General features: G+C 40.5%; 1 protein-coding gene across 1 annotated transcript in view; it reads left to right on the top strand.

The window, feature by feature from the left end:
* The window catches only part of GRB2 (growth factor receptor bound protein 2), a 50,510-nt gene that overhangs the window by 22,116 nt on the left and 6,287 nt on the right, over window positions 1–22,107 (top strand). Inside the window, exons 3-4 of the mRNA XM_021554434.2 lie at window positions 17,170–17,267; window positions 21,655–21,777. Of these exons, the coding sequence (XP_021410109.1) occupies window positions 17,170–17,267; window positions 21,655–21,777 (221 nt within the window). The remainder of the gene's footprint in view (window positions 1–17,169; window positions 17,268–21,654; window positions 21,778–22,107) is intronic.

Raw genomic sequence — 22,107 nt, forward strand, 5'->3', positions numbered from 1 at the left:
CTTGTGGCACATCTTTTTTTTCCCTTTCTCAGGTCTTTCCATAACTGTCTTAAAGTGCTGCTATATCATCACATCGAACTTCTGATCTGATTTAGGGAGACTGAGGCTTTTACTGTCCTGCAGCATAAGGCCACTTTTTTCTGGGGAAAAGTTAGGAGCTGTTATCTGTTTGAAAAACAATTTTCCACTTATCTTACAGCTACCAGTCTTTTTAATTCCTTGGATGGTTTCTTGCTTACCTCTGTTTCCCTTAACAGTATTACTTAATCCTAAGGCATCATCCTGAGCCTATTTAGTGCTAAAATCCAACAAGCTTTTCTTATTTTTTTTTTCCTTTCTATTTTTTTTCTTAAGTTTCCTTACTGTTGATTCTTGTCCAGCTTCCACCGAGGCAGGAGGACAGTAGCCACCATAACCACTCTCTTGTATATTTGAGGCTGTTTCATACCTTCCCAATAGTCATATGCCAATATTCATATCCTGAAGACATAGAAAAAAGAGTTGAGGGATGGTTCCATGCTGCATCTCTTTAATACTCTGTCTTAGAGTGAGGTTAAAATTGTCTCTTCCTGTGACTCCTTTCTGTCAGACTGGTCACAGATGCAAATTGCTACTTCATGTATATCCACCCCGTAGGAAAAATCAATGTGCAGCCTCTGGTCATGTGCAGGTTTAAGATCTTTTTCAAATGGTTTGCTGTTTACTCGCTGCATTCCCAGTTAAAGCATTTGGAAATGGTACTGCCTGCAGTCTCAGTAAATTAGTCTGTAATATTCTGCAATATATACAAATTACACTGATATATTACTTACTGTTTATGTAGTAGGAATTTAGAGATGCCTGATTCTCCCTTCCAGTATGTTCTGTTAGAATTGGTTAAATAGGTACAAGTCTACCAAAATATTGACTTAAAGCTATGGTGAACCTTGCAAAGCCCTGATTCTAGGAAATTGGCCTCCTGTTATCTCTGATTTCATGCTTTTTCCATCTGTCTCAAAATGAAGAGATTAGGGCTGATCCTAGCTATGTGTGTGAGGCAGATTATGGTAATCTTATTATTCTGATCTCATTACATTTAATCTCTAGATTTGAAAATGTCCTGGCTTTAACCCTTTCTTCAACAGCTACAAAAAAAGTAATGAAAAAAGGTGTTTGAGGTGTGTTCTACAAATGTCAGATTAAATGTTTATTTTATCCTGAAATAGTAAAGCACTCTAAGACTTTGCTACTTGGAGTCATACACTGTGGAGTTGCGCGGCAATACACTTTGATGATGTTGGTTTGTTGTTTGGGAGGTTTTATTGGTTGGATTTGTTTTGGGTTTTTTTGTTTGTTTTTGTTTGTTTGTTTGGGGTATTTTGTCTTAACAGGCAGTGTAAAATGGTGGGTAAATCAACTCAATCTTTTGAGTTACAAAGGATGCAATTCACATATGACAACAAATTAGTAGTAGATATTACAGTGCAGAAGATTGGGAAATTCTTAGTTCCCAATAGGTCAGAATTATTTTATTTACTAGCTTTCCTGAAACAAAATAGGATTTTCCAGAGTTTTGTCTCAGTGTTTGACACACAAAAATATAAAACTTCATGGCGTGTCTCATCTTCTTACAAGAACATGGAAGTTAATGCAAAATGCTGGAAAGTATGTAGCTGGGTACTTAAGATGCAGAAGAAACAAATAGAGCACAAAATTCCGTGGTTTTTCCTTATGTACAGCTTCATTCTGGTTAGTGGCAAGTAATTTCAGTTTAAACTGTCTATAAAGGGTTAATTCTGTAGTTTGTGACAGAGGAGACTTCTGCACTGGACTAACATATTTTACTGAGCAAACATTGTCAGGTGGACTTTGAAGATTACAAGAGCTCTTTGTTTGAAACCTGGGAAGGAAGGTCTGCCCTCTCTACACTGTTTTGGGCATCAATTATGAAACAAGGGGTATTGCTTCTTTAGGTCTGGAAATGAAAAGAAAGCAAAAGGACAGCTGCTGCTGGTGGGAGGTAAAAAGCAAATGTCATTTTCTGTCTTTAAGATTGGTATTTTATTGTAACTCCTGTTTGAGTGGATTCATGGGATAATTGAGATTTTATTGTACTACACTGATAGAGTTCTGGATTAGATAGTGTAGAGAATTCTTTTAAAAGCATTTGGGTATTACTCTGAGTATTCTACTGGTTATATTTAACATGGAGCATATTTGCCAGTTCCCATTCTGAAGCTACATTTGGAGAAAGAGATGTAATAGTGCTTTGAGGCTGGGATAGGAAGAAGCAAGTTCTTGTCCTCCTGTGTTTGGTCTGTCATTTTTATAGGTAATCTAAATGGTGCCTTTCTGTACAGTGGTGTTTATTGTTACACCAGGTTTTGAGAGAATCTGAAATGCTGGAACATAAGTGAAGTTGCTGCCTGGAACTGCAACTGGTTGGTGTGTCTGACTCTAATCAGGCCTTATTTTTTTGTGCAGTACAGGGACCATTTGAGTTTCTCCTCTAGTTGTAATTCCTGTGCTCTGTGGAAACGGAATTCACCCAAGTAAAGGAACTTCACTGAGACTGAGTGTGTTGGAAAAAATGGAGCCCTTGAAAATGATGTATGTTTGTTTTTTACTTTCACTCTGACCTGTCTTGACGGACTCCTCAAACACTTGGGCCAGCATAGCATGGGGATAGAGAGTAAGAGTTGAGAATGAATAGCTGGAGGGAAGAAAATACAGGGAGAAGCTGAACTTAGCTCTGTCACAAACTCTGCTTGTGGAGTTGTGTCTTGGGGACATGCCTGAGCTTTACAGACCGGACACTCTGTGTGAAGTGTCACTCGTGGTAGCACAGACATTCCTAGAGTTGCACTGTGAACTGGACAAGGGTTTGGTGGGCTTTGGGTTTGGTTTTGTTGTGGGTTTGTTTTGGGTTTTCTTGTGTTCAGTGGCTTTTTTTGTTTTGGCTTGGTTTTTTGGACTTGTGTGGGAGTTTACTTTCTTTGTAAGGTTGTTTTGATTTGATAGAAAGTAGTTGTGCTGGGTGCACTCCCATGCAAGCTGGATCAGCCACCCCAAGCTGATGTGGATGGCAGTCTCCATTCCTGCCCTGGGGCTGTGCATTTGGGCAAGTCTCACAATGGCAAAGCAGCCTTTTCTTTTTGTAACTTGAGTTGGGTTTTTTTTTTTCTGCAGTTCTCAAGAACTCTTTAAAAACTTGCCTAACCAAAAATGCTACTTCTATTGTGCATTCGCACTGGGTGGTGATGGTTGTTTTGCTTTAAGTGCTGAGTTGCTGGCAGTGTTTTAATATATTTTTAGATAACAGTGAAGTATTTGTTTTTTCAAATGAGAGGTAGGAAATTGCAAAGAATAAAGAATTGCATGAGCTGGCTCAGTGATAGCAAGCCTGTTCCATTTGGGGTAGTGGAGGAGGAAGGGGGAATAGATGGTGAGGTAAGAGCTGTTGCTGTGACACTCTACTGGTAATAACTTCAGCAAGGAGCTGTCAAGGGTGGAAGGAAAAATAAAGATGTTGAGAATTCGTTGACTTTGACACTTGATAATGAATCATATTTCCTCTGTTGTAAGGGGAGGATAATTCAAATAAGCACCAGTGAACCCTTCGTGTGGCAAATACAAAGCTTTTCTTCTTTTCTCCCTTGAACTTGGTTCTTGGCAAAGCAGAGCGTAGATTTCAGTCTTTTTGAGGCAGGGCTTGGCTCTGTCAACAAGATCCGTAAGACTCCTGCACAAAATTGTAGCAAACAGAATTGTTGAAGCCCTTGATTGATGAGGCAAATCTTTAATTTGTGGTGTCTCTTGGTGTAAGGCAGCTGCAATAAGCCTTGCATCTGAACGCCTCATATAGCCTGGAGATTGGATGATGATTTTTCATAACACAGTAGAAAAGTAATGAGGCTTTTTAGATTACTTTAAATACTATTTTCTGATCTAACTTTCACTAGTTATTCTCTTCCATTTTGTGTCTGAAGACTTCGTAATAAAAATCTTTGTCCTTACATCCCACAAGCATTTATATAATTTTGTTTTCCATCAATATGCCTGGGAAATTTTATGGCCCCAGCCAGATTATGCTTTTCCAAAGGTGCAGGTGCAACTGCGGTTGCCCATCCTAACAACAATAGGAAAATGTATTTTTATAAATTTAATTATGTATTTATTATCTTGAAATATATTGAAACATGTATTTTATAGGTATGTATTTAAAGAGGTTTATTTGCACAGACTGACAGTAGTTGATGAGGAGGGGTTTTCAGACCCTGTGTAGGATCTCTTGACACTTGGATCTTCTAGCACTTTGCAACAATTGCTCAAAAAATGGTGTGTGGTCCTTTTAAAAGGAATTTTCATTTTTCACCTTAAAATGAAATTTCAACACCCTTTGTTTCACTCTTCTCAGTATGATGGGGTCTGAAATGCACGGATGGGGAGGTCAGGATGTATTTTGAAATTGGGGAAAATGCAGTTCAAATACATGGTGATAATACTATTCTTAGATCACTGAGGCTGTAAAAACTTCTTTAGAGCTAAAAGGAAATGGCAACTTGATCTTCATCGGCCAGTGATGAGCCTTTGCAGGTGGGGCCTGACCTGGATGACATTTGGGGCAGCTCTCTCAGGGTAATGAAACCTGGGCTTTCCCTTCCTCTGTACTTTCCGATGCAAATTGCAGAGTATGCCCCGGGGACAGGCAGAAAAGTCCATGTGGGCCTTAGGTGTGAAAGAAATTAGTAAATAGTGATTATCAAATTGTGATTGTTCAGTTGCTGCAGAGAGGTTATTGAAGTTAGCACTCACTTGATGTTATGTATCTAAAAGGTGTGAGGTTTGTGCACATGTAATTTCCATCACCATAAAGCCCTGCTTTCTCCTGTGTGTAATTTGCATTGTGTGTAGGATGGAAGAGATGAGTTTTGCTTTGCACCTGGGTGATGTAACCTGTAAAGAATTAAATTTGTCAGAAGGACCAGCAGCTGTCATTGTTGACAGTATAGAGCACAAAAAGAGACTTGATGGATGAGCCCACCAGCATTTCTTGTGTGTCCCTGAACTTTTGAGCTGTTTCATGCGTGAAGTCTGAGCTTTTTCTATCTATGGTGCAGAAATCTTTAGATGTGTCTTGCCAACATCCATTAGCTTGACCTAGCTGGCTGACATGAAGGTATGGCTGACCTGACTCTCCATCTTCATCCATTAAAGGTCCCAACTTGTATACAGTTTGAAAAAAAAAAAACAGTCTTAATACTTGTGCAAATAAGCCTGTCATCAGAAAACACAAATACATCCTAGGTCTCAGCTGAGTCACTTGCTCCTGCTTCCCCAATTCCCTTCCTCGTACTTGCAGTCAGTGAGTTCTGAATTTTTGTTGCCCCAGAGAAGGACTACACCACGTGCTCCTTCTTGAGCTCTTGTCCCTTTCTTCCCCTAATTTGTTGTGTTTAAATCTTCAAGCAAGTGGAACTGTTCTCGCATGTGTACATTTAGAGGTGGATTGCTGCAAGAATTTTGGAGAAGCCTTTTGTGTCCTTTGAAACTGGAACCAAGGGTGTTTGCGTCATGGCAGTGCCCACTCCAGCAGTCCTGCCCTATTCCTTTCCTTCCTGTCTCCTCTGTTGCTTCGCTCCCAGAGCTGTGCCTTGCACTTTCTGTGGAGCCAAGCAAGGAGGTGAGAAATACAGCACCTCCCTAAACTCTTCTGCTCATCAGCGTGGGGAATTAAGCAGGTGCCTGGGGAGCACAGGTGGGAGGGTGCAGCCATTGCATAAACCAGCTCACAGAGCTGCTGCCAAACTTGGAGCCACCCCAAACTGAGCGTGTGGCCTCTGTAGCTGGGTAGGAATTCCTGCTCAGAAGTATGAATTCCCAAGTAAGGTTGTTAATTCCAAGTTCAAGATGTGTGCAGTACCAGTATTAACAGTGATTGCTGACTGTGTTGAGAGATGCCTGCAGTTATCCTTATTTCAGAATAAAGGCATAAATCAACTAGATTTTGGCTTATGGCTCTATATTTAGTGGAATAAGTTTTTATCCCTTTCAAGGCATGACTTAACTGTGGATTTTGAGGACCATCAATAAGAGATGCACAAAAGTTCAGTAGTATAATAACTACTGTGTTGCATATCTTTTTCAAATATGATTTTCAATATGTCCTATCTGATGTAATTAACCTAGGAAACTTTGTCCTGTAGATAATTAGTTGTCAAATATAATTCTTAGACTCTTTCTGACAAAGACCTGAGTAAGACTTTCACATGCTGTAAAATTTACAATGCTATAATATATTAAGCAATCAATATTAAATAAGAATATATGCTAGTAGAATCCTAAAGCTTTTAAAATTTTAAAACCAATTTTAAAACCTAAAATTTTAAAACCAAATGAAGCAAAGTTGAGGTTTTTATTGCTGTTAACTTGTCTGCAGTGTAAAATGAATGTGTACTGAGTACTGTAATAAAACAGTTTAAACAAAACCAGGCATATAGAGAAAAAAAATTTAAAGGTTATCTGTCTTCTAAATGTATGCCAATGTGCTGAAAGCCTTTTTGCCCCCCCTGCCCTTACTTACATTACTGTCATTAATAGGAGAAATCTGCCTGTTTTGATCCCTGGAAACATGTTGGACCCTTTCCACGTGCATTTGCAATAGCCTTTTCACTGGAAAAAAACAGAGCAGCTGCAGCTCAAGTTAATATGCTTCCTTTGGACACAAAAACTTAAAGTTGGTGCTTTGAACTCATGGAAGGTTTTTTTAAGGCCTTTGTGGGGTTGTACCTTTTCTTAGTGTGTTTTAAAAATGCAGCAACTTAGGTTTATAATTGTACTTCCCACAGAAACGCAGTTGGGGTTTGGACAACCTTTACATTCTTTTCCTTAATTTTTGCTTTGTAGCAAGCAGCGTTGGTATGTGGCTTGCTCCTTACCAGACTTTCTGGTGATCAGTGCAAAGCATGTATGTTTTTTCTTTTAACTTTTTCCAGGTTTTCTAGGTACATCATGTTGTTAGTCACTCCTACTTACCAGTGCATCCTGGGTTATCAATCCTGGTTGTCATAGTTTCATTGAATATCCTGAGTTGGAAGGGACCCACAAGAATCATCAAGTCCAGCTCCTGACCCTGCACAGGACAACTCCAAGAGTCACAGCAGGTGCCTGAGGGCATGGTCCAAAGCTCCTTGAACTGTGTCCACTGTCATTGTCAGTCTGTTTACAAGCAGAGTGACCTCATTTAGGTGACACCTCCTGTCATGATGAGTTGAAGACATGTGAAAGCAGGAAGGTGTTCAACAAGGATCAAAGAAGTGTCAGAGTTGTAGGTAGAAATAATCAACTGCACCAATGCAGGACAGGGAGCAACTCATTTGGTATCAGTTCCTCTAAAAATACCCCAAACATTACAGTGGAAAATTGGTTGAAATCACAGTGATTTCATATTGAGCTGTTCAGACAGGACTGTAATACCTGCCCACCATGCAAAGTAATTCTTCCACTCAGTGCATGTGAGGCTGTGGCTGGGGAATACTGTACTTTGATGTCCACAGGGCTGCTGCAAAACTGCCCTCTGGTCATATAGCCTAAATTTCTGATCAAAGATTTAGTTCAGGTTGTCCCACTAATAATCATCATTCCTCCCACACAGCTTTTCCAGCACTGGGGTCGAGGTGTCTTATGTAGTGTGGTATTTTTACAGGATGCCAAGTGTTCATAATTAGTTTGCCTCCCTTAAAGTGTCCTGTTGGACTTTACTTGCTGTTATTTATGTACATCACAGCCCCACTGTTGTGTACAAGCATTAGAATGGTTGTAATGGAGAATGTCCTACATGAAGCAGTTGCTGGATGTCACTCCAAAAATAATTATTCCTATATGGTTAAAAGTGATACATAAATTGTTGAGTTTCTGTGCTAGGGAAAGTGGTAATTAAGAGTGAAAGTAGTGGAGTGGAGTGTTGAGTTTGATGGTTTCTTGGGCAGTGAAGTGTAGCAGAGGTAATGGTGCACACACTCTATTTAGAATAGAAAGAACAACTGTCCTAATTTCAGTATTTTTTTCTTTCATTCTTCATGGAGTAATTTTGAGAATTTTTTATCTGTAGAAATTTGGGGTACCAAGCATGAATTGATCAAGGGCTGGCTGGTTGTTAGTGGTGAGCTATCCAGTGCTTCATGTACACCTTCCCTTGTCCTCCAGTGAATGTTCTGGTCCTTGACTGTGGTGTGTTCAAAGGCAACTTGTGGGACAGCCAGACAGGAGCTCTGCCTTCTGATGCTGCCTCTGCTTTATAAATAGAGGCATTGTCCATGTCTCTGGTGTATCTGCTTCCTCCTGAGATGGTGAGAAATACGATCTCCAGCATTGCATTTTAGTGGGAGATAGCAGGACAAACTAGGACACATGCAAATAGGAGTAGGAACTGCTGGGTATTCAAGTAGAATTGTTATGCAAAGCAGGTTACGGAATGGATTTTGCAAGCTGTGAATGTCTGACCTATAGGCTGTCAGGCATGTGTATTTCCCCAGGGTATTTTCAATTTTACTGTAGTGATCAGCTTCATTTGTATTGTAAAGCTCTAAAAGGACAAGCACATGCTATGATTGCTTGTTGTTCTTCATTACCTTTTTCAGTTTTTGATCCACACTATCAAGTCCTGGCTTACAACAGAGCCAGCACAATGAGAGAAGTGCAGAAAGTGAGAAATGTATAATTTGGATATGCTTTGCAAACTGCCACAAACCCACTGCTGATATTTCTGCTTTTTCTCTGTTAAGCTCGAAAACAATTCTGAAACACTCTCATTGGAGTGTTTAATAGTCCTTTTTTATTATTTTCTGCTAGTGACTTTCAACTTTCATCCCTCAGAGTTTATGCCAAGAGCTCTTACAAAAGCCTCACAATTCATGAAAGGTCTGAAAGGTTGTAGTTGGTTGTACTTGGATAAATATATGATAACAGATGTTTTTTATGCTTGGTGTCCATGTTGCTAAACTTGAAGTTGTAGTTTGAAACAGCCCTTTTAAGATGGCCTGGAATTTATAGCACTGGTGTTAGCAGCAGATATAGGAATAGAAACCAGGAGACCTTACTCTGACCTGTAAGTAAAAAGACTTCTTTCAAACTTTTTCTTCTCAAAATTGAGGGTTTATTTAGGTGCTTGAAGCAATATGTGCTCTGTTCTATATGTACACATGTGCATATATGCACTTGGGTTGTTTTGGGGTCTGGTTTTGGATTTTGAACCTTTCCCAGATAGAGTAGGTTTGACCTCAGAATTCAAGGCTGTTTTCTTTCCTTGGGGAAAAAAGAGGGAGAATTGCATAGAGCTCTCTAGTCTTCAGCACATGACCTGTTCTTCAGTTTGTGCTTCACCAATGGTGGTTTTGCTGGCATCCTGTTTAATCTTAAATTAAGCAATTCTAAATAAAACCACAGTGAATAACTCCTTCACAAGCAAATGCCCATCCCTACTAATACCTGAGTGAATTAATCCACGCTGCACAACACAAAACCGACCAAATGCTGTGCTCTTCAGGGCTTCCAAATTTGGTCTGGATTGGGTTTGAGATTAAGGAAGGATGTTTTGTCTTCTGTTTCCGTGATAACATCCTGAGCACTACAGCTCGTTATAAAAGGCGGCTGGTCCTGGTCTTTAGTCACTGTAAACTAATCCTTGGTCTTTTGGGGAAAAACAACACTCCCCTTCCTCTTTTGAAGAAATTGCACTTGTGAATCCCTGAGCATTCTGCTCTCCACATATTGGGGCCAAGCTGTGGAGCTCAAGCTGTGCTAACAAGCTTTTTACTGGTTTGCACTCCATTTTGATCAGGCACTGGAATGAAACTGCATTCCTTGCAGCATCAAATGTTGAAGTAGTCCTTACATTATGGAGTTTGTCACAATTAGTGTTTACTTAAGTACCATAAAAGTTGCTGGATATAAAATTAATCTCATTTCTGAGTCCCTGCTGTTTCAGAAACACTTGGGGGTCTTTGAGATGTGGAAAGCCTAATTAGAATGTGAGCTGTAGCTACTTCAAGCTCTGTAAAGTGGTTTTTATTTGAGTTGTAAAATCACTAATACTTATTTTTTGCTTCAGGCTGCTATGCTTTCTGTTAGGGAGATTTTCCATCAACCTTTTTGAAAACAGGTTATTTGTGGTATCTACAGCTTAATCTTTATAAAGGTGATAGTAGTAGCACGACTAATTTGAAGGTAATTCTGTAGTCACTGGGGCTGACTACTCTCTATCCACCACAAGAGCAGAGGCAGAAATGGCACATTTGTTCTATTACCTCCAAGTGTTTGTGCTGGTGGAAGCTTCCTACCCAAGAATGCAAGACTATAGCAAAGTTTCTTGAACTTGATTGATTCCTTCCAGGATCTCCATTAGATATTTTGTAGCTCACTGCAGTATACTTCAAAATACTGGGTTTTTCCTCCCATCTTTGTGCCACGTGAACCGAAAAAGGTGATCCATAGGGAATGAGAATTGTTGTCTAGATTGGTCTTTTTTTGCTTCTCTTTTTCCAATTATACTTAATAAAAAACTCTTCACAGTTGAAGACTTTTGCCAGAGGGGACATGGTAGTACCAGACTGGTAAGGCCTGGGAGGAAGGGTAAGTTAGTCTGTGCTGAGTTCTGTCCTTGGGGCTAAGACTTGACATACCTCAGCTAACAAAGTTGTGTCAAGTATTCTTGTGTTACCTACAAAAATATATAAAAGGTGGTTTTGTAAAAGGTTGAATGCTAATTCCTTCTCCAGTCCTCTCTTTGGAATTTTCTTTGTTACAACAGATTTTACTGTGCTTGCCAGCCAGTGCAGCTGTGGATTTCTTGACGACTTTAGTCAGTGCTCCTATGGATTTGAGTTTGGCATGGTGAATTACATGGAATTGTAGTGACAACTTGTCTTTATCTCATGCAGTTAAAAATAACACCATTTCTTGTACTCTTACATAGCTACTTCTCCCTATCAACCCTTTCAGAAGTTTAGGGTTATTCTGAATTTATCTGCAAGTGTTTATATTGCACAAACCTCCAGTGGTGAGTAGTTTTGTATAGCAGATATGGAGGGCAATATTGTTTAGGGTTTGGAAAGAGAAGCTTAGATCCTAGAGTAAGGGATGTAAGGCCTTGTCCTGTGACTTCATTTGTTGGTTTGTTGTCTCAGCTTTGTAATGTATTTTCCTTTGGAGGAGTTTCCAGGATCCTTCAAGATGAATGGATGTAACTTAGACATAATTTCTATGCAAAGAAACTGATGACAGCAGTTGGTAATCCAGATACCAGCCTTCTGCTTTGAAAAGCTTCAAAATTTTCTCTTCTGGACTCTGCTTCCAGCTGTTTGGCTGTTGTGGTAAAAGGCTTTGGGTGTGCATGTGCAAAGTCCGTGTGTGTTGAAGCAGCACTGTCACTTCAGGTAAGGCTTCTGACAAAAGCACCACTGAGGTGTGGGGAAGAAAGACCCTTGGACTTCATTGTGGTGGACAGACTTTCCGAATTACTTTGAGTTTGTGTTTTGTGCTCTTCTTGTGCCTTTAAAAATCTGTGGGTGGAAGAAGTGTTTCTATAGTTATAATGGGAACTAGGGAGAGTGAGAATAAAAACCTGTATCCATAACACATTACTGCATTATAGAGCAATCTACATCCATTATTTAGGTATTATATTATAATACTTGGTAGCTGAGTGCAATTTAAGGAACAATCTTTCTCTAGCTGTTTTCACTAATACTTGCTCAGTGGTTGTTAAGCATTTCCACAGCTTCTTATGTCTACCTAGAGAACAAGTATGCACAGTCTTAAAAGATGCCCAAATGTGGTACTGTAGACTTTGTTCTGAAAAATGTGGATATTTTGCATTTCCTATGTGTTATGATAAATTGAATTTAAGGAAAAGCCTAAAATATTTCAGCAGTTACGTGATCTTGAGTCACCCTAATTGTCCAATGTATCTTTATGTAGTGAAAGTTTGCAGTTAAAATTAACTCTTCTCTGTGTGATGAGTAAATCAAGAACAGAAAAACTAATTTGGCCCAGTCTGAGTCACAGTGTCATTTTGATGGGCAGTTTTCCCCAGGTTTCCTTAAGATGCCATTCCTGCCTCACAACCACCTTGGTGACACAGCCAGAGACAGGATTCATTTGTTCAACACGAGGATGAGACAGGAGCTGCAGGTAACCAAGCCATGTCTTGGGTTGTCTTTGCAAAACCCTGAAGAAATGAATTTGACTATCCTGTGGTGCCATTTACAATAAATTTGCAGATGTGAGACATGACACCTCACATTGTAAAACTGTAAAAGGCTTATTGAACCACAGCAAGGGACTGAATAAGGAAAAAAGGGACAGCACTGGTGCTTAGCTGCAGCCAGAGGCACATTGCCCACACCTGTGACAACCCCAGTAGATGCTTTTGGTAAGTCAGCCCCAATATGTGCTGTTGGTAAGCCATCCCAAATACATGGTATTGGTAAGCCAACCCCCTGGGAAGCTGACCCATCCCACACTTGTGCAGATGTCACTCTTCAGACCCAGCTCCTCCTTCGTTCCCCCTCTCAGAGTCTGTACAGTCCTTTGTGCTCAAACTCTTCTGATGGTTGGAGATCAACTTTCAACATTACAAAACTTACATATAAAAGAACCAGATCTGAACAGATCTTCTTACATTCAACATTTGCGAGAGCCAATACTACACTATCCATTTATTACACAGAGAACAAAAATGTTTTTTATTGGGCTGTGGTGGTAAACTTGCTTTGTTGAATTCAGACAGTTTCCCTTGAAACAGTTTTTACTTGCTGGTTTATATCTAGTTTGTAACTCTCAGAGCAGAAAAGAAGCCATTTTTCTGTAATGAAAAGCAGTGTTAAAGCACCTCTGCTTTAACACCCTCTCTGAGGGTGAGAACCCTGCTGCCAAGGGCCGTTCCATCCTGGGACAAGTAATTTCCAGGCTTAGAAATTCAATTGCAGAAGTGCTCCCTTTGAAACATTTGTTCACTTAAGAAATTTTAATTCCTGCCCTAGTTTGAGAGTTGTGAGTGCTTTCCTTGGATTTTTTAGACTTTGGGAATGTTTTTAATGTACTGCTTTGGGTTTTTTGTGACATTGTCAGTGTGATTTTTTGGAAGAGAAAAACTACATTGGCAATAACAGGTGCTACTGCAGCAGTTGTGTTACACTTTCTGTTTCAGTTAGCACAGTAAGAGTCCCAAAACCTTGGAGTTCAGGGAAAAGAGGAGCTTCAGCCAAAACTCAGAGCCCGCTCTGAATACATTTTTTGGGGGGTTGCCTCTCCAAAACCGAAGCATGCTGATTAATTTGGCTAAATTCACAGCACATAATACTCAAGGCATTTTATTTATTTTTGTGTTTGCTTATGGGTGTCAGCTTGAGAGCTAAGCCAAATCTGCTTGTTGTGTTCCAGTTTAGTGCCTGTGTGTTCCTGAAAGTGGTTTGGTTTTGAGAGGTTTGAGACTGGTATACAATTCCCATGGGTGTGCTTGGAAATACTTACTAGGTATGGAATTGAGCATGGCTGGGGATGGTTGCTGTGTGTGAAATGTTCTAGCTGAAGCTTGGGAACTGCCTTGCTGCAACTCTTCTGTGGTGCCTCTTCCCCATTTCCATGGGAACAGATGGGCTTTTGTTGGTAAGAGCTGTCATCAAACTGGGAAACTGCGGGGCACAGTTGAGCCACTCTTACTGTAAAACAGGGCTGACTGTGGGCTGAGGACATCACATGGCAGCATGGCTTCAAATGGAGGGGATAAAAATACCCTTCCTCCTTCCTCCTCTCGGGCACAGACGCCCCAGTGTGAAAGGAAGAGTCGCTCTGCCATAGACCTGGTTGGATCTATGGCAGCTGTGGGATTGGATGCAGGGGAACGCTTTAGCTTTTGACCTACCCAAAGAGAAGCAGTTCTCATCAGTTGATCTAAAACAAAGTTTCAGCTTTTTTGCAGATGTTGAAGGCTGTCCAATTTGGAGCAGTGAATCTTTAGTTTAATTTTGTTACTTAATTTATTTGTCTTTTTGTTTTATACTTGGCGAATTATTCAAAGCAAAATCTAGTGATGTATGTGGTACTTAGATTAAATTTTGTAGTTTTGGTAAATCCAGGGAAATCTTACTGCAATTCAGTTAAGAATCATTATTTTTCTTAGAGGCATAGCACTGCGTTTTAATATCCAGATGATAAATTTCAATATGGCTTATTATCTGGAAGTCACTTGGAAGTATAGAATAGATGAACTTACTTTGTGCTTTTCATAAAAACGTTTTGCAGTAAAATGGTTTAATTACTTAAAGTCAGTTCTTTCATTTCAGTGGATTTATGATTTAAAATAAAGAGAGCACTGTCGATGTAAACATCAAAGACAGATACATCAATGCACAAGATTCCTATGTGTATTTTTTCCTATGTTACTTTTTAGTTACATTTCACTAAAGGATGTTAGTGGCATAATTTTTTTTGAAAGCTGAAATTTTACAGGACTGTTAGTTTTCATGATAATAGCTCCATAACTTCATAGGAACTACCAGAATTCCAGCCTTGTGCATGTGACTGCAAAGTTGTCCTGAATTTAAGGCACTTCAGTACAAGTCAGTTTTGCTTGGCTAAGCATTGGTGGCAGCTTCATGGGTGTCTGACACTGTCAGAAGAAGTGGTTTTGTAGATCTGTGTTGTGGAGATGACTCCTGCTGAAATGAATCAGGAACGTGGAGCTTTGGAAAGCAAACAGTGTGTCCTATTCTCTCTGGAAGAGCAGAAAGGGGAACCCAGGGGTGTTTAAGGGTGAGTGTGTGTGTGTGTGTATGAGCTCTCAGGTCTATAACCAGGGCATGGATCCTTGGCTGCCCGCCAGGGTGTGAATGGAGCTGTGACAGCTCGTTAAAATGATCCTAGAAAGGACAACGGGCTGGGTGTGAGGCAGGAAAAGGTCTTGGGAGCAAACACAGCCGCTCAGGGGGGAGCTGTGGAGGGCTCATTACTACAGCAGAAGTCCCCTGAACAGGTTGGATGTGCAGATATATAGGCAGTTACCTTACCCTGCCTTTAATCAGCTACTTTTTTATTCTGGTCACAAAGCTTTAATGCATCCCTCAGCACTGCTCTCTTGCTGGCGTTTGGCTTCAGGCCAGACATTAATGAGTACCCCAAGCCCGATGTGATTTGGCTCCTCCAAATCTATTAGCATATCTTCAGAGCAAGATAAAACTCATTAAAATAATTTACATTTGGGTGTTAGAATTTCTGATAACTTTTTAATACCTACTGCCAAACCCCCAAAACTGTGGCACTGTTGTTCAGGTGAAAAGACAATTTACCCATTCTTTCTGGGAAAAGAACAGACTGCCAGATCACTTAACTGCTTTCTAATGGTGATGGTCTGTAGCACATGAGCTTATCAAAGCTCATGGGAGATATCTCTGATAAAGGAATGCACACCGTTGTGTAAGATTTGGTTTATTAGAAATCATATTAAAATATGCTGTGCTTGAATTGTATTCTATTGTACAGGACTCTAGTGAAGGCAGCTTGAGGTACAGAACAGCCCCAAATTGCTGATTCTTGGAAGCTATGTGCTGAAATCTTTACATGACTGAGTTACAGATCTTCTCTTCAGCTCATGCCCTCCCAGGTCTTGGCGCAGTTCACTTTTTGATGCACCTATTTTTGATCTCTGTTGTCCTTGTTCAGTATCCCAGAACTCCTGCTGGTGTCTCTGCCTGTATTTCATGTTGAGGAATCAGTCCCTGCCCAGGTCCCAGTCCTGCAATTCCAAGGCAGTCCAGCAGACATCAGCTGATCCAGGGCAGCTCTCCATGTGGGAGCTCTTACCTCAGAGCCTGTAACAGAGCCATGCTTGAACTGCTTATGACCTGTGTTCAAATTATCCCAACTGAAAGACTGAGAATTCTGCTGTGTGCTGGAGCAGTGCTTGTACATAAATGCATGGAAGCCCAAAGTAGTAACTGCACAAAGGACAGTTTGAATGTTTCATCCACATGTAAGTACTTGGGATCTTTGAAGTGTTAAAGCCTCTTCAGCTGAAAATATCCAGAAATGGGCCTTAAAGAGGCCAAAAAATCTTTGCTCACCTGAGTTCTGTAGATGTGACCCTGCTGCTATGCTAGCTCCCCAGTGGAAGTTCTGGCACGTGGGGAATGTACATCCCATCAGCCTCTTCCCTTGGGAGTGAAGGAACATCCAGATAACTATTATTCCCTGTAATTTGCTGAGGATGCTCACATTTTGCTCTCTTTCCTTTGCCACATTTCATTTCGGTAGGTTTTGAGGTTTTTATCTGTCATACATAGCCGTCAGCAGTGAGGCAGATTTAGGGTGGTGGTGTGTCACAGTTTTGAAAGGCAGCAAGCAGTGATCTTTAGAGTTTAATTTTCTGATGCACTTCAGTCAACTGTAAGAATGAGACATGCACTTGCAAATTCTTGTCTGCTTTTACTTTCTCTTTCTTTTTTTTTTAATTTCCTTTCACCACCCTTGAAATAAAGAAACATAATGGCATAGCAAAAGAGTTTGAGGGTTTTTGGATATCTTCACCTTAACTCTGTGTGTGTAGTATGTGATATCTGGATTTGCATTTGTGTTTCTTTCTCTTTGCATTTCCTCATCTTCCTGCATTCAGGCAATGCTAATCATGTGATACTTTTGTGATCTGAGGATTTTTTTTTTTGTGTGTGTTGACAAACACAAAAGTCATCTTGAGGAGAGGTCATTTCAAACAATAGCATGGCTTTATTTACAGAACATAATACAATATTGGAGAGATTGCTTTCAGGGCAGAGTCAGTGCACCAGGCTTGGCTATTGCACCGTACCAGTTAACAGAAGTTCAATGAAAAATAAAGCAGCAAAGTTTTTAGAGCAAGTATGCTTTGAAATATCAATTTGTGCTTTTTAAAACTACCTTTTCATGTGGCTCCTCTCTTGTGACTCCTGATCTTTTGTTCACTTTTGAAATTACAGCGAGAAAAATATCCCCTTCAAAAATAAAAAGAAGAAACTTTATTCATCTACATTTGCTGTTTGAATGTCTTTAATGCAAAAACTGCTCAACACAAATGGGAAGGATTAACCAGGTACCTTCATCATTCTTGCTTGTATCTTGAATGTATCTCAAGCTTAATTTTTGTTTGCTTCTTTCCTCCAGGTTTTGAATGAAGAATGCGATCAGAATTGGTACAAGGCAGAACTCAATGGAAAAGACGGCTTCATTCCCAAGAACTACATAGAAATGAAACCCCATCCGTAAGTAGATCTTATGGGATTGGCTGTCTTGGTGTTACTCTGGGCATCCTCACAAACAGAAGGATGGTTTTCTGCTAAAATTTTACCAGCTCTACTCAAGTGTATGGACAGATAAAGGACTCCTGATGAGTTGTGTGTCTCTGGCTGTAGTGTTTGCTTTTACTCCTTTCATAGTAGCTGCATAGCAGGATGTTTTGGGAGGCTTTTCTGGTGTTTGCTCTGGTGTTTTTTATGGTCAGAACAACCTTGGAAGTTAGCAGCCATAAACCAGCAAAAAAACCTTTAGTAGAGAGTTTTTACTACCACTGCCCCAAGAAAAGAGTCTGTGTTCTTGTGATGATTCTCAGTTTTACTCACTGAGCAACTAAGTGTAAAAATCATGGCATTCACAGCACTGCAAAAGATGAAGGGTATTTGGAGCTGAACTTGTAGCATGTCTGTCACATCCTGAGTATAGAATCACAGAATTTTAAGGTTGGACAGGACCTGTAACAGTAATCTGGTCCAACACCTTCCTCACTAAACAGGCTGACCTCAAAGTGCTGTTACACGAGTATTGTTGCCTTGAACTGCTGCTCCAAAGAGCTGTGTTTCAGTAACTACTTCAAACCTTTCCCCCCAGGTGTAATGAACCCAGCCTATGAAAACTGTAGTATTACATGACTGGGTATTTTCTTTGTGTCAGTTTATGTGTTTCTGCTGTCTTCTGCTAAATTTTGGTTCTGCCAACCTCTGAGATCCTGCAACATCTGAACAAGAACAGCAAGCTCTGGATAACAGATTCAAAGGGAGGTTTAGGAGGGAGAAGCAAAACCTGTAATCAGGAGTTTTACAAGGAGCTGTAGCATTTCATTTGCTGACAAAAACTGATGATTTATATAAGTGTTGACTGTCATTATATAATGAAGATATTGCAGTTAAATGCAATCAAGAATTATTTTTCTAAGGGCCCTTTCGAAACAGCAGAAGGAAGCTTCTGAGGGCCTGGCCCCAAGAAAGAAGAAGAGGTGTCATACTTTATGGTAGCCAAGTGGGAAGTGAAGCAAGGACACACAAGAAAATTCTGAAATTGTTTAAACCTTTGTTTTCTGTCGTAACATGTCTGGTTTACCCTGATTGTACCAGTCCACAGGGGATCACAAATCCACATTGCAATTTCATTCACATTTATTTGATGCTTGTACCTTCTCCTTAAAATTTTCCAGGCATTTGACTTATCCTGCAGTGATGTCTCCTACAATGATCAGTTTATTCTATGATCTTCCATGGTGTTTTGTTTTAGAGGAATAGAGCTATCAGTTTTCCACTTGTTTTTATACCAAAAGGGAATGAACAATATTTGAGCCTTCAAGTGGGCGAATTTGGTATTGGTTTTTAAGCATAGTTAATTTGATTTTATCTGAAGATATTTTGAACTGCTGATGGCATCTGGATGGAGGCAGTGTCATGTGTCAGCAATGCTGGGAGTCTTAGCTACTGCATTTTAACAACTCTGGGAAATTATGCAAAAGTTTTTATAGCATAATGTTGACTTAGCTGTAGTGCAGAGCTCTCTAGTCATATAGGTCATACAAAAAGCAAACTGCAGGCAGCTGAGCAGTGAGAAAGAGAATGTTCCTTTGCTCATGGTATTATCAAATTGTTTTCAAGAGGTTTTGGAAATAAAGCAACTGATTATGGCTTTAAATCCTGTCCTAAAATCCAAGATTTAAATCTTCAACTGCACAGCTGGTATTAAATGCCATGTTTCTCCTTCCTTGTATTTCGCAAATCTTACAGATCACTTTTTAACTACCAGCAAATGAAGCTAAAAGGAAAATGTGACACTTTTCAGTGACCAGACTTACCTGGGGATTAACCTGAAGGGTTAATCTGAATTACCACCTCAATTAACAAAGCAAAGACTGAGCAGAACTAGGCAGGACAGAGAAGAGCTACAGGAAGCTCTGGGCAGGGAGGTTACTTTGAAGGCACAGCAACACCTTGCGCTTGAAGAGGACAGGGGAAGACTTTGCTGTTTATGAAACACACTATGGATCTGATCCAGGCTGTCTGAGGTCTTTGTGTTTGTTATCAGCTTGTCCTGGGGATATTGCTGAAGTCTCACTTTGCAGCATTGTAATTTCTGTGGAGGAACTCGGCCAAGTGAAATGATTGTGCGAAGTGAAGCCGAAGGAATTGCCAAAGTGCCGATGGAGGGGAGGCTGGAAGCGATGAGAACCTGGGCTCTACAATCCGTGCAGCTCCCTCTGGCTGTGCAGCATCAGCAGGAATGCCTGCTTTGCTTCTGCAGTGCTGACAGGATGAGTTTCACCTGCATTACAGGGCTTGTTGGAGTCAAGCCTTATCAGGCTTGCCCTTCAGAAGAAAAGTTGTGGGAATGTCGTTGTCACTTTGCCTAGTTCTCCACAAGTGATTTCTGACATCCTGTGATATATGTTAATATTTTTAGACATTCTGTAGCAAACATATGCACAACACTTCTGCTGCTTTACAACTGTATTCTTAAGTAGACAGCAGTCCTGCAGAATAACTTTGTTTCATCTCTGGAGTTTTCATTTAATTGAGGTTCTTTTACTCTGGCTAATGTGGTAGTAAAGCTACAGAACTGCAAGGAAGCTCAAGAATTTTGAAATATTTTTAGTCTATTTGAAGTGCCTTAGAAGCAGCTAGCAGAAAACTTACGTAGTTTGGCATAGTCACTTCGTAAGTGTTACTTCATTTAAAAGAATGGTACACTTGTACTTTGTAGTGATTCAGTAAAATTTAGGGGGGAAACAGGTAAACTGTTGAGGCTTCAGGAAGGATTCTATTAAGCTCTTTCAGGTTTTCCTTTATAGAGAAAGGTGAAGTTGTTTTTTGTTTGTGTTCAAGATGAAACTGTCACATGAGTAATTGAGAATTATTTGAGAACTAAACAGTATTAAGATACTTTGTAAACAAGAATTAGGGCAAGATACCTAAAATCATAATAAAAAGCTTACTTCAAGCAGCATTTGACAGAGAAAAAATTCAGGACTTCCCTGTCTTTCTGACAGTAGTGCCAAAAGCCCAGGAAATTAAATACTATCTTTGAATTCTGAAGGAGTTTCACTTAATAGTTTCTCTTGATTGATTTTTGTGGGCAGCAGAGTGCAGTGAGGGGCAGGTGGATCTCCCATGGTGATCTGCCACCACCTCACCTCAGGTACCAACAAGCAGCACATGTGCTAAGCCACCTAGAATGTACAAAATGCCATGAAATTCTTAACCACTGGAAATAGGATGGTTGAGGGAGGAAGCTTTTCCTTTTTATTTCAAGGGATAAAACACACTGAGAGTTTCAAGCAAGTGGAGTGTGTTTGGTAACCAAGTAATCAGTCCTTCTTCAGCTCTAGAGGTAGCTTGCCCTTAGAGAAAAAGATCTGGTGACTTCTTGACGTCACAAGAGCTCCAGCTTCTCTTAAGAATGACTGTTTCAAGGATTCTGCAACTTCTGCCTTGTTGCTGCAGCAAAACCTTCACTGCAGACAGTGGGCTGTGTGAGTGGAGCTCTTGTTATGAAATGCTCTCCTCTAAGGTCAGTCATCTGCGTGGGTATGGGTGTGATAAGTGCTGCTGTCCTGTGTGATCTGTTCCTCAAAGCTGAAAGCTTTGCTTTTTAGTTGTGAAGATGCTTCTGCTTTCCTCATGCCATGTGACCTACCACTCATCCCTTCTTTGCCTTTAATCTTGGATTAGTCTGGAAATGCAAATGTGAATGGGGGCAAGGATCCCGTGACCAGTCTGTTGGTCAGTGCTGATGATCTGGTGGCCTGAGGTAGGTTCAGCCTTGGTGTCATGGTCAGCCTGTGGCTGGTGAGAATTTTGGATGTGGTTTGCATAAGGCTGCTACTTCATGTGACTCTCCTGTGAAAGCTCCTGGATTGTCCTGCCTGTGGGAGAAAGCGAGAAAAGAGTCTCCTGAAACAAGTGGCATCAGCATCTTTTCTGGAATGGAATCCATGCCTAGCTCAGCACTCCTCTGCAGCGGAGCAGAGAGACCTTGAAGGAACTTTTCTCACTTGGTCTGTAACTGCAGTCCTGGCACTTACCTCAGCTATCTGACAGATGATACTTGTCTCGGACCATAGGACTCTGGCAGGGCTCAGAGATTGGACTCTGGGCTGCAGGAACACACAGCTGCTGGATGAAGATACTGATTCTCTCTGCTGAAGTAGATGTGTTTTACCATCTGATCTGAAAGAGACAACAAATTGATTTAGATACAAAATGCACTTTCCATGTGTGCAGGATGGAGCAGTGCATAGACAAGATCTTGTTTCCGGAGCTGTGGCGTTTCTGGCTCTTCCATGAATGGATTAAAATTCTTAACTTTTTCTATTGTTTTCTTTTCCTCCCCACACAGGTGGTTTTTTGGAAAGATTCCCCGAGCGAAGGCTGAAGAAATGTTGGGTAAACAGAGACACGATGGTGCCTTCCTCATCAGGGAGAGTGAGAGTGCTCCTGGGGACTTCTCCCTCTCAGTCAAGTAAGTCATGCCCAGGAGCAATTGTGTGCTAATCAGGCATCTGCTGCTCCTTTGGACTGGTGAGTAAAGGGCAGGTGATTGTCAACAGGAGCAGGAATAATCTCATCTCACAGATGCCCTATTATAGTAAAAATGCTGCAAACCCCAGATACAGGGAAGAAATTATGATATCTGGCTCCAGATCAGAAGGCTGAAGGATAACTTTATTAAAACTATAGTATATTACATTTAATATACAATTTAAAGAGATACTATACTATTCTACATACTTACTTCTTACTTACCTATCTAACTCAAACTCGTGACTCTCTGCTGAGAGTCCGAGACACA

Source organism: Lonchura striata, chromosome 19, assembly GCF_046129695.1.
Source record: "Lonchura striata isolate bLonStr1 chromosome 19, bLonStr1.mat, whole genome shotgun sequence".
Taxonomy (NCBI): Eukaryota; Metazoa; Chordata; class Aves; order Passeriformes; family Estrildidae; genus Lonchura; species Lonchura striata.